The sequence below is a fragment of the Leiobunum rupestre genome, chromosome 7, assembly GCF_980474605.1.
Source record: "Leiobunum rupestre chromosome 7, qqLeiRupe1.1.hap1, whole genome shotgun sequence".
NCBI lineage: Eukaryota > Metazoa > Arthropoda > Arachnida > Opiliones > Sclerosomatidae > Leiobunum > Leiobunum rupestre.
The window spans coordinates 43,529,282-43,543,264 of NC_143390.1; the positions used below are offsets into that span (position 1 = coordinate 43,529,282).

General features: G+C 37.4%; 1 protein-coding gene across 1 annotated transcript in view; it reads right to left on the minus strand.

Moving 5' to 3' along the window:
* Window positions 1–4,905: 4,905 nt before the first annotated feature.
* LOC149936393 (uncharacterized) overlaps window positions 4,906–13,983 on the minus strand; it is a 68,709-nt gene continuing 59,631 nt past the window's right edge. Inside the window, exon 2 of the mRNA XM_090154638.1 lies at window positions 4,906–7,559. Within this exon, the coding sequence (XP_090010764.1) occupies window positions 6,136–7,559 (1,424 nt within the window). The 3' untranslated portion in view covers window positions 4,906–6,135. The remainder of the gene's footprint in view (window positions 7,560–13,983) is intronic.

The window sequence follows — 13,983 nt, forward strand, 5'->3', positions numbered from 1 at the left end:
CTTATCTGTAGCCGGCGGAAGAAGCCGGGGTGAAAATACTACAGCCAGAGACCAGCCATTAAATGCTAAAAAGAGGCGGGGGGTTGGGACACGCATTGCTTTCCCAACAGGACAATTGAGTTCGGAAATATTGCTAATTATACCCGACGACGGCCACGGAAATTTTCTTTCCTAGAATCTCGATAGATTAATCTTTGGCGCTACGGATCACTTCAATGGACGAAATTGCTACCCACAGCTACCACCATTTGATAATCCGCTTAAATCATTAAAATATCTTTCAAAGTTGAACATCTCGTTCAACTTTGAAAGATATTTAAAGATTTAAATGGATAATTAATATGAAAAAACACACGTTTAACCATAAGCCTATCAACCCTAAGTTTGAAACGCGCATAGCGCCCTTTGTACCACCACTGGACGGGCGAAAAAGAAGAAATCAGGCGATAGTATCGGCACCTGGTAGAGATAAATTGAAGCTTCTTCCTTCCCCCTTTCTCTCTCTACGTACCTCTCTCTTACTAAAGCAGCTGGCATCATGCATTGCGGGACGCGTTACGTTTCACTTTTCCGCCACCGGGTGGATTTAGCGCTGTACTTTCGACAGTCGTTAGCTTGAACCAACACTGCCTTTCGATTCAAACTTAGGGTTGATAGGCTTATGGTTTAACTAACAAAAGCCTATCATAAGGTCCCCATAAGCAAAGGTTTAAGCCAAAATTTTGACGATCATATACCCGTTATTAAGAGGTAGGTATTCAAAATCTGCACCTCCTAGTGGCTACGTCCTCAACTATGCATTTCTGAAATAAATTCCGCGAAAGGCATTATGAATGCGCACAAGTCGTGCGCGAAAGTTTTTAAACTTAGAACCAACACTCGGGGGGAAAATCTGCCGCGAGCCCTTAGCACCGTAGCCAAGGCTTATTTACAATTTTATCGCTTTAAAACTTAAAATGAACACTTATCTTTGCCAAATGATTCATCACAACCTAAAACTGGCTAATAGAAATAACAGTTGTGTTTCTGGAGGTATTTATTGTAGATGTGGAAATTTATACTGCCCTATCGTCGTATCTTAATTTTCTTCTCTCCAGGATAACGCCGTTACCACGGGCCCCTATGGTAGACCTTTACTTATGGGCACCTTATGATAGGCTTATGGTATTAGGTAGTTCAACGTGTATTTTTTATATTAATTATAATAATTGATTATAATATTTTTCCATAAGTTTGTCTCCCCCTAGTGAGGCGCTGTCAAAGGCACGTTCGCAAGCTGACGCAAAACGGCGACAAAGCCCGTAATGCTGTCTTTCTCAGTAAAACCTTTGCTTGTGAAGAATAGGAAGTTTCACACTTATGGAACAGTATTATATACTTATTCTAATACGTTTTAATGCTACAAAATAGTCATTTCCGTTTCGACGTCAATCTGAATCGCTATAAAATCATCAATTTTATTTGAATACAAGTACCCTACCCACAGAGCCACTCAGCGGAAGACGGAAAAACCAAATTAGACAGTTTAATACTAAAGCACGCGCTGCTAGCACTAGCTGCTTAACGCGGTGTTCGAGTCGCCTTAGTTACAGAAGGGATTCGAAGGAAGCTTGTAGTTGGTCGTCAAAGTTACAAAAGCTCGCGCTGCTGTCGCTCAGATTTGAAGCGAGCCAAATTTTAAGAATTCATTACAAACACAGTAATTAGTTAGATTTCAGTCATCTCAAGTATAGTATCGTTTATTAGAAGTCCTGTTGATTCCTGGCTTTTGTTTCAAATAGCTTATGAGAAGTGCATCCATCTCTCGTGAATGATTTTTCGATGGACAAATGAACCATCAATACGACTATAATATGAATATAAACCATCTTCATTCTAAATACTAGTAAGCGATTACCAGTTCAAAAATAGACCATCTAACGTCTAGGTAATTGTGAGTGTAGGGAGCTGTTGGCTCGCGTGGCATGCAGGGCTTGTCACCATCCACCTACGCATTGTAACCCGGGTATAACTAATAGTCATTGGCTGCCTTCAACAACTCTAAAAAAGCTCAGCGCTGAGCTCAACGGTCAGTGGTTTTTTGCTGAACGGGTTTTTTGACTTCCGGTTTTGACGTCACGTTGATCATCGGAGACACAGCGGAAACATCGGCTGATCGAGATGGTTTTTGAGTTGCTCATCGGTGTCGTGACGTCATTCGACAAAGTTAAAGGAGGGGTAGCAGACGATATTTTGTTCGTTAAGTCAGCGAACTATAAATCGTACATCAACTTTTAAATTTTTGTGACGTAGCGTTGATTAAAAGAACTCAACGACAACTCAACGGTTTTTCTCCGTTGATAGTTGTTGAACGCAGCCTTAGTCGATAGCTACGCCATAAAATTTTCGTTTTGAAAACGAAAACATTTGAGAGAGTTGGCCATTTTCGGTCTATCGAAATCTGGCAGCTTTGCCTGCCTTCCGGCCTCTATCTCCATACCGAAAATGGCCGAGGATTACGCCGCCGAAAATATTTTACTAAACTGATCGGCGGCGTTTTTGACCGTTATTTTGAATTATCGACTAAGACTATTAGTCTAGCTGATTATTATTATTATTATTCTGGAATCTTAAAGTTCAAATCCTTAAAATTCGCGTTTGTAAAAATTGCCGGATATACGCTGGGTCTACCTAATCGGTAGTCTGCGCAATCGGTTGTCCGTAAAGAGTATGTAATATTAACATAATACGCGTACTCCACGTAATCTGTGTACAGGGAAACTGTAAGTGATCAGCTTCTCGATGTCTATTGCAAAAAGCGTTTATGCAATGACGTGAAAGAATGTTAAAATGCGAAATTACCCTTAAACTGAAACACCTTATTTCACGTCATTACACGCACTTTCATTGAATTAAAAAAAGATCATGTGGCAACACTGCGCAACTGCGTATGAAAATATTGAAATTTTTTCGTCTGGTGGCAAATTCTCGAGAAACGTTTGATGTTATTGCCGGCTTTTAGTCTGTCGAAAATGCGAGTCACCGCAACCTCAAGCGCGTTATTGATTAAGAGAGGTTTAAATTAATTTAAATACGGCGAAGATTATTTAGAAACAGAAGTGAGACAATGAGTTCTCTTCTCGCAACCCACACGAAATAATCTCGGAGTAAATTGGCCCTGTTATTTTCCCTGGACAATGGCCGCCGATGCTGAAGTGGGGGTCCCAAACAGCGGGAGACATCGCGGGCTGACCTCTCCCGTAAACACACTCCAGCACCTCCCAAAAATAAAAAGGCGAACGAGTTGCGTTTTTCCCTAAAATGCCGAGAAAACGCGAATGTTATCTTTTCGGAATAATCTTTCATTTTTTCGGCCACTTTTCGCCGAGTAAAATAATAGAAAGTTTCGCGGAAATTTCATTATTTTTGTTCGCGCTTTTTCGGTGCTAAACAATAACGCGATGACCTACATAAAAATAAAATAGGCTCGCTATCGCCGCTGCGAAACAAAAAAACCAGAGAGGAAATTTTATGATATTTGTACGTATAGCTTGAAGGTCTACGCGAACTCTAAAATATAAATATAACGTTTATGATTATAACTATAATTTATTTAATTCCAAGGTGAATTAACGCGAAATTCTTATAAAGATTGAAATAGCTATGTTAACCGGAATACTTAAGAAGCTTAGGGTTGTTTTTAATAAAATTTCGTAAACGTCCTTGTAAATTTGAACGGAAGAAATCGACTGATTCGTCTGCTGGAGTTTTTAAAATTTTAGCTGACAAATTCTACTTTTGATATGCCGCGGATCGTGAATAATTATTTCTTTCGTGAAACGAAGAAACGAAGACCAAATTCTATGCCATAGCTGCTTTTATATTAACTGATTCATTTTGATATCAATTTATAAAGATCTCTAAACCATCGTCTGATATATTATGGCCAAAATATTTTCGATAGATTTCGTCTTCTCAAAACATTTTGGTTAGATTTCGTCTTCTCAAACTATTTAGGTTAGATATCGTCTTCTCAAAATATTTTGGTTAGATTTCGACTTCTCAAAATATTTTTTTTTCGATAACTGCAAAATGACAGAAATTACGTGTATTATTTTATTTAATAATAATCGGCTAGCCACCCAAGGCATCAAGCGACTTTTAATGCCTTTAAACAGGTGGTCGGGTTACAATGCGTAGGAGGGTGGTGGCAAGCCCTTCATGCCACGCGAGCCAACGGCTCCCTACACTTACTATTACCGTTAACCTCTACAAGTTTTTATGGAAGGGGAAACCGAAGAACTCGGGGATAAAACATACTTTCAAACTGAACGTGAAAAGAGTTGTTCCGAATTTTCACCAGTACCATTAGCTGGAATCCTTTCGCTGCGAGGTGAAAATGCTAACCACTCTGCCACCCCACCTTTTCATATGTGAAGAAATGAACTTCTCTATTACTGACTGGTAAAATATATCTGAACAATAATTTGATTATTTCTGACAAACCTGAAATTGTGGCTCTCTTCAAACGTATTTGTTTCTTGCCAAAATATGGGAGTCGATATTACCGCTCAGCTAGCAGTGATTGTAGGTGAGGATTTAGGAAAATTCCTCCAATGTTAGATCACCTTACCTATGTATAAAAAATCTACCTTATTACTGGCTACTGTTTTTTGATAAAATACCAATTTAAACGGTACTAGTCGCAAATAAAATATACTGGCTAACTATGGCTTGTTCCACATGGCGTCTTTTAACATTATGTCGATTAAAGATACACCAACAGAAGTTTTTTTTTTGTAAATAAAACATTTTTATTTATCGCAATAACAAGTATGAAATCTCTGTATTGAAAATAAACACATCTCTCTTATTCGTCGTTAATACAAGCAAATTCCTTTAATTTGTTTAACTTTAACCATTTATTTTCTTATTATTATTTTTATTATTATAATTATATTAACTCTACCAACTTAATCTTTCTTTTCTTCTTAAATTACGCTTAAAATAATGTGCAAAAACGATATACAATAATCTGTCATATTTTTAATATCTTTATACATTTCATACAAAAACACCATTTCGTTAAACGGCTATAATTATTTTCAATTTAAAAATTTATTTTCGTCATTTGTAAAGAAAACGGCGGTCATTGTTCTACGAATATTAATTGTCGTGGCTTTGGCAAAAATATTTTGTATTGATCGAACACCAATCAATTTTAAATACGGCTGTAGGAAATATAATTAAGTCAACTAAAGAGAAAAAAAGATTATACATGATATAAGATTAAAGATTTTTCAGTCTTTCTAGTGGTGAAAATTTTATAACTTTTAACGAATGACTAGCGAATCGTCTATATTTCAATATTGTTTCGTACGCGTTTTCTTCACATTTGATCGCGGCGCCCAAAGGCGATAGTGGCGGAAATTCGAACTAACTCCGCGAGTTGTTAAAAAAAAATATTTTTAAAATAGCGGAAATGAATGCCATGTTTTCATTCATTTGGGGGGAAGATAATCAGACTGTTCTCTTGAGGATGAAATATCAAGGCTGCAGCCCGTCGGTGGGTTGAATGGTGCCTTCGCCGTTTAACAGTAAGATATTATTAAAGGCTGATTTTTAAATGGACGGAACCGTTACGTGGGAATGTTGAGAAAAAATGGTTTGAAGTGAATGTGAACTTTGGCATTGTGTCATACGTTGCTGGGACAGTTAACCACTTTGAAATGCCAACGTCATCATCTACGCTTATGAGAACAGGGAGAGTTCCGTAAAATGGACGCCTCGTTTGAGCTCTTATTTTGGCATTTTTGTTATTGTAGTTATTACGTCATTTGATATGGCGTATTAATTTTGTTTTATAGGCACTCGATACAGCGTGAAAATTGGGGATATTCGTGAAAAATCGTTTATTCTCTAACAATTATTTCGCGATATTTAAAAGAATATATAATCGACACCGGGAATGTATAACGTATTTAAACTATATTTAACGTATAATATATTATTTTGAACGAGTAAACCACCGTTAATTGTCTGTCGTTGTTACGAAGGGTGTGAAAAAGTCGCGATCTGTCGTAACGGGGCGGCTGGATAATGGTTACCCTGTTTTTCGGGGTTTCGAGGGCTCCGATTTAGACGCGGCAATTGGTGTTACATGACTTGCATGCTGGCGGTAAGGGCTTCCCGGAGGCCGGACGAATTTTCGATGCTAGAATCACCCGGTTCTTGTTTGACGGTGACGCCGGAGTAGTTTTGCGAGGCGCTGGATGGAAACGTTTGCTGGCTATTCGCGGCGGTGGCGGCGTAGGAAAAGGTGAAGTTGGGGTAGTTGGCCGAGGTGTCTTGCTGGTGACGATGGTCTTGCGGGTGCTGCTGATGATGTTGATGCGACTCGTATTGCTCGTACACATCCGCGGAACAGTTCCCCTCGAAGAGGGTGGCGTTTTGGTTGTGATTCACCGGATGCAAGTACATGTCCAACTCGTTACTGTCCACCACTTCGGGTACGGACAGGTCGACGGAATTCCCGAAACTAACTTGGGTGGGCTGATTATGGCCTTGCATGGCCTCGGCGTGATGGGCTCCGTACGCGGGAGGCAACATGTGCATCGAATTGCAGGAGGACATGTCGCCCATCATATCGACGCCGAAGAGTTTGGAAGACATTTGTTGCGAGGCGCACGACGATCGGAGCTCCTCCTTGCCAGGGACGTCACCGTAGCCGAAGGGGTTCTCCGAAGACGGATGGTAACCGTACGCGGACGGGTTGCCAAACCGAGGCACGTTGCCCGAAGAACCGGTGAAGAAGTGAGCTTGGGCGTGCTGGTAAGCCGAATAGGACTGTTGGGCGGCGCTTTGGTAAGGGTTCCCGGAATACGACGACAGACTCATTCGGGCTCTGAAGGGTGGACGGACGTTCTTCAGGAACGTAGAACCTTCGCTGAACCGCGACATGAGTTGATGGACGGGGTTTTCGGGGCCTCCCTGACCTCTTTCTCTCGAATGATCCGCCTGCAGCCTGCCAGCCTCTTTGGAGAACAAAGAATCTTGTTCCGGTTCGATGGGCGACATTTCCGGCGTGGGCAAAGAGCGAGTCGGGTCCCCGTTGGGTATTAGTCGATGGTCGCCGGCTCCCAGTTGACCGTGGTTCCTCTCTTGACCATACCGGGACTCGGAACAAGGGCTGCCTCGGGGCGAGGAGTCGGGGGTGTTCAAGCCTCCGCAATATTCGCTGTTGGAGCCGGGACTGCAGTTGACCGCGTGGTTGCCTCCGTACCCTTCTCCGGGAGACCCTTCGTACCCGTAGGCCATGGACGGCGACGACGGCACCCCGGAATGGTACCCGGCAGCCATCATTCTGGACGGATGGGTGAAAGATTGCGGGGCGTGAAGCGAGACGGAGGGCGGAGGCGTGGACACGGCGCCCCCTTTCCTGGAACCCCTCTTGGCATGCTTCCGCCGACGAGGACGGTATTTATAATTGGGATAGTCGTGCATGTGCTGGACGCGGAGTCTTTCCGCTTCCTCCACGAAGGGACGCCGATCCTGAGGACTGAGACCTCTCCATTTCTTTCCTAATGAGAAAAATTAACCAATCATTAGTTAAGATTGTCCGTATTTTGGAAAATAATGAGCCGAAGAGTTCCGCTTTCACCGGTGACCTTCAAAAACGCGTCCGCGCTAAACAAATTGAATACCCCCGGATAAAAATAAGCGACAAAAGAGAACGCCTTTATAAAGAAAATAACTTTGGGGGGAATCTTTTGAAGACAGCCTCGGATGAAGGACGTATTCAAACAACGGGATAAAATTACAAGCATCTCTCTTTCTCTCGAGTCTCGACTAAACAGTCATAAATCTTGAGCCTCAGAAAGAGCCGTATATAAGGAAGCCAGCTCGAACCATTCCAGAAGGTCACCTCTACGGAGTGAAAAGATTTGACCTTCCTTCAACACCATCCTATACGTCTAATAGAAAAAGGAAAGCCCACATAGAAGATGTTTGCGAGCGTGAACTGGCAAAGCGCACTTCGGACAGTTACGCGTTAGTCTTTATTCAGATTTATACGGTAATAAGGTACACTCGAAATAGTTAAACTCCCTAGTTCAATAGGCTGTGAAAACGATCGTGATTCGAATTTTAGTCGCGGATTTTACGTCGCCGTCTGCCTATATAATGGGGGATATAGAGGATTTAAAATGTCGAGAAATACGCGAATAAATCTGCGCAAAAAAACCACGTTAAAAGTCGAATTTTATCCGAGCGAAACAGACGGGCGCGGAATTAACGATTCCAATTGTACATTTTGCGCCAGAAATATTGGCCGCTATCGCAGACAGCGGCGAATAAATTAGCAGAGTATGGGTATAAAATCTCGTCAACACGAATACGAACGTTAAATCGACATTTTAAAAATGGTTAGTACAGGTACAGGTAGAGATGTGAGCTGTTAAATTTACCTCGGTAAATTTACCGGTAATGGTAAAATTGCGGTAAAATTACCAATTAATTCATAAAGCGAAAAACACCCAAAAATATTTTGTTTAACTTCAAATAAAAGAAGAAACAATTACATTTTACATTGGACCAGAAAACCAAATCATTTTCCTGTTAAAGACTCCGAATTCCCGGCACTGTGATTTTACGTTCCATACATTTAAATGTATTTCGAAGGGGTTATCTAGCAGGTTTCTCTAAGTTTAACGTAACCTAAGAATATGGTAAAATTAAAATATTATTTTAATAATTATTGTGACATCAAACCATAATTTTGATTAAATAAAAAAGTTAATGGTAAATTTACCGGTAATTTTACCAGTAATTTTCCGGTACATTTACCATTTTTATTTTTACCGGTAAATTAACATCACTAGGTACAGGTCGTCGTAAATTAAATTACATATTTCACAATGCCTAATGCTTAAATTAAAATTAACTTTTTGGAAAAATCGGACATTTACCGGTTAGCACTCACTAGGTTTTGTCATTTTATGATACTGACACAATGTTGCCGCGAATCGTTAACCGGAAGTATAGAAGATTTATTTCCGTTTTTATTTATTTAAAATATCAATCTTCTTGAGCGCTTATTGTTTTTCAAGATCTTTTCTATAGTTTAGGACCGAACTTTAAACCTTTTAAATGCATCGTAAATTAATAAATATATCTATTCAGTGTAGTTTTTGGACATTTAATTAATATTAATAAATTAAGTTAATAAAATTAATGAAATATTAATATTAATTTAATTAATGATAGTTCATAATATTAATTTAATTAATGATAGTTCATAATATTAATTTAATTAATGATAGTTCATAATATTAATTTAATTAATGTTAGTTCATAATATTAATTTAATTAATGTTAGTTCATAATATTAATTTAATTAATGTTAGTTCATAATATTAATTTAATTAATGTTAGTTCATAATATTAATTTAATTAATGTTAGTTCATAATATTAATTTAATTAATGTTAGTTCATAATATTAATTTATTAATGTTAGGTAATAATATTAATTTATTAATGTTAGTTAATAATATTGATTTACTTATGTTAGTTAATAATATTGATTTACTTATGTTAGTTAATATTAATTAATTAATATTAGTTAATAATATTAATGTATTATTGTTATTTATTTAATATTAATTTATTATGGTTAGTTATTTAATATTAATTTATTATGGTTAGTTATTTAATAGTAATTTATTTTGGTTAGTTATTTAATAGTAATTTATTATGGTTAGTTATTTAATATTAATTTATTATGGTTAGTTATTTAATATTAATTTATTATGGTTAGTTACTTAATATTAATTTATTATTGTTAGTTATTTGATATTAATTTATTATGGTTAGTTACTTAATATTAATTTATTATTGTTAGTTATTTAATATTAATTTATTATGGTGGCGAACGAAATTATAACTTTAATTAAAATAAGACCACTGTAGAAATTACTATCCAACAGTGTAATTAGTGCTATATTTAGAGACTCCCTTAGATGGGAAAATAACAAGGCAAACGGCACAGGGGTTTTAACCTACATCCATTCGCGTAAATTTTCAGCAGCGTGAATATACGGACCAGCAACCAAAAAAGGTGGTTCCACTAGTTATACGGATGTATGGATAAAAGTTGTCCACGGTTTGTTTTGTCTGGGAAACAACCATGCGTTGAAAACAAGCGAAGGAAATTTGGAGAAAAATATCGTTTTGTATAAAAGCGAAATGAAACGGGGGAGAGCCCGTCGGACGCGGCTGGAAGGCCAACCGTGTCCTCCACGGGCATCTCTCCCTCCTATTTAGATTTCTAAAAGTGATCCTTAAGTACGGACGGTCGTCGTAACGGGGAATACCGTTAACACTGGTAATCGAGTAAGAATGCTTCGTTGATTCGATTTTCTACTCCAAGACGCGAAATAGCTGAGCCACGGCTGCAACGCGAACTTTACGCGTTGTTGTCATCACTCCCTGGCCAAAAACGCGCCGCATCACGCTCCAAAGGCGACGACTTTGCGCGGATCGCTTCCATCAGCGACTTTTTCTGGATAATTATCGACATTTATGCCCCACGGTTAAAGCTTTCAACGCCTAATCAACACGTGGCAGTTACACCTCCTTAAAGTCAATACTATCAAAAGTAAATAAGGGAGATCTAGTGAGATTTATTTTCCATCCCCTTCATTCCTATTTACGGGGGTTCTATTTGAAAGTGTACTCTGCCGCGGTAAAAAATAGTTCGCTTTTTTGGCTTTAATAGACACGCAATTAATTCTTTATATTGATAAGATATTTGTTTTTAATTAAATTAATCAAAGTGCGGTAATTATATCAAATGGAATTATCAAAACAATTATTTTTTAATAACTTATGATTTAAATTCTATATCATAGAAAAAATTGAAATACTTCAAAACAGTTATTGTTAATTTTTTAATAAATATATGTTAGACTCGAGTATGTAACATCCGTGCAGATAAATAATTCGGAATGTGATATATAGTAATGGTTAATATTTAGGTTACTTGTGATTTCTAAATATTGAGATCAACTTATTCAAATTAGAATTCGAACATTGCAAATCTTGATAGTGAGACAAAATAACGAAATGAACGCCATCTCTCGCCTTTTAAACGAACTATGTTGCAATGAGCCGTGATATTGCTGATACAAAGTTTTATTTTAATTATTTAAAAAAATATTTATTGGGTGTTTACCAATGATGTTTTATAACGTCACGAAATAACATCTTAATGCCGAGATCATTTTCATTAGTCATTAGTACATACAAAACGCGCATTTAGTATGGCGATTAGAAAAGGTTAGAAAAAATAAGTATTTAATTTTAAATCGTAGGTTGATTACACGTTATGGTCCAATTTAAGCTTAAATGCCTGTAAGGCAGTTGTTAGTGTAATAAGGAGTGGATGGACTGCGCAGCATCGCGGGGAATCCCCATCTGACGCGAAAAACATCCTGCCACGTATGACGTCAACCCTTTGTTTGAAGACCATAAAGCTCATTCTTCCTTCCAGTCATTATGTAACGTAAACAAAACTGTTAAAAATGAGAAAACGAATATCAAGGTACGAGTAGATGATTACGGGACAGTACTGTTTCTTCCAAAGCGAAGGAGCAGCGAAAAAATATTTCAGACGTTGTACGCCATTTCGCGTAAATATCGTTGCGTAACTTACACCGACTTACACGAAAAAATTGCGCCAGGAAACGTAACGATGTTGAGACTCATTATTATTAGAGAAAGAGAGAGAATAGAAAGTAGCGCATAATCCGAGAAACTTGGAAGGAATTACAAAACTAGGCCTTGGATGACCGAGCGATATTGGTTCGCATCGTGTAGCACGTTTCTCGAAGCTAGGTCAACGTTGCTAGAAACTGAACTATCGTCGACCAAAACCACGCGCTGCTACCACCCTTGCATTCGTATTTTTACTTATTTTTAATGTCAACATCGTTATTTTTTAACCAGAAGTGTATGATATATCCGTTAAAGATAAGTGTCCGTAGTACGCAAAAATTGAACGTGAACTCCAGAGTTTCAAGCTGATAGGCTAATATTTTTATCAAAAGTGGGTCCTCTTTTAGATTTTTACAAATTATACCGAAAGTATATGATCTTGCTTAAGGTCCTAAATATGAATTTGAGGCTGTTTTTGGGGGTACTCAAGTAAAACGAAAGTAGGATATAGCATGCGTAACCTACCCCGTGGCTGACACTACTTTTCAACGATGTAAAATGTAATTAATTGAGGTTAACAGTAATAGTTAGCTAGCGTGGCATGAAGGCCTTGCCACCACCCTCCTACCCATTGTAACCCGGTCACCTGTTTAAAGGCATTAAAAGTCGCTAGATGACTTGTTCCTAAGGTGGTGTCTTGGGTATTAGCCTATCTGATTATTTTGATTCATATTATTATTATTAACAAACCATATTTTTGTAGTTTTTATATTTAGAATAATTTTAATTTTATTCATAATTTTTTTCACCCCACACTATTTTATCGATAAATGGGCAGTAGCCCGCGAAAGTACAGACTTCGACTTTCAAGAAAATAAGAATAAGAACTATAAAAATTGGAATATCAGTATTTCCACGATTTGATCCATCTTGCGCTTTTTCAAGTTTACATAATTTCCGAATGTATGTGTTTCAGCACCTCGTGGCGAGTATAAGGGGTCAGGGTAAAAATGTCCGCTGGTTAATTTTCTCGAGAAACTGGGCCTTACTCGCGGTGTGAAAGTCGTGAACGGTCGTGTTTACTTGACACCTTACATTTACAAAAGGAGCCAAAAAAAATGGAGTACATGTGTGTATTTTTAAGGCGAAAAAAGGCGCGTTTGGACCCGCGTTGTCGTGAGAGAATAATAATGTTTTCTGACTTGGAAATATTACGAAACTCCTGAAGTACTTGACACGGAGCCGCGTGCGTTACGCGTATTCTAAATTTCTCATGGGTTGGACGAAAATAGACTAAGATAAAAAAAACAAAATGACACTTGATATTAGCACAAAATATTTAAAATTTCAATTCCTAAAGTTTTTGTGGCTTGGTTTTTAAATTAAATTTTTTTAAAATTGTTTCTACTAACACAATTATTATTATTATTAAAATCTTAGTAGTATATGGCATGTGGTAATATCTCGACCATATTTTTGCTCGCCGAAAATGTGGACTTCTATTTTGCACTAACAAGGAGAGTACCCGATGTGTTTATTGCCGATTTTGTTCAAATTCGAGCGTGATATAGACCTATATGAGATATGAAATTTTCCAAAAGGAGACGTTGCACCACTCATTCGATTTGCCATGACAACCGAAAATGTTTTTGACCACTTAAAACAAAAAAAAACACATTTAAAAAGCATGGGATTTTCTCAGTTAAAAAATTTTAAAATCACGAAATGTGTCATTTGTACCACATTTAGGTAAATTTAATCAAGTTTGGGTAAATTGGAACATTTATGGGTTAAAATTGTAACACGTTTTGGGTAAAATAAGGAAAAATTCTTATTTTTGTTTTAATTGGTCAAAACCTTTTCGGTTGCCATGGCAAATCGAATGGGTAGTACAACGTCTCCTTTTTTTGAAATTTCATATCTCATATAGTTCTACATTACGGCCGACTTTGAACAAAATCGGCCATAAACACCTCGGGTACTCTCCTTGTTAGTTACATCAAGAAAAATATAATATAATTTGGTATTTTATAAATGGCCTGTCAGTAGGTCGATATTTTTTGTATATAGCTAAGGTGATCTACGTGTATAGAGTATTTTATTTCCAAAATATATATTAGCAATATTATAAATTAGATATTAACACTACATTGATGATATCGTAAATTAATATTACACAAGATTGTTTTAAAAATATAAATTAAATTTAAAATGTGGCCAAGCCTTCGCTCCCTTCATACTCATTATTAATTAATGAAGTTGTTTTGCCTCAATTAAAAAAAGGATAATTT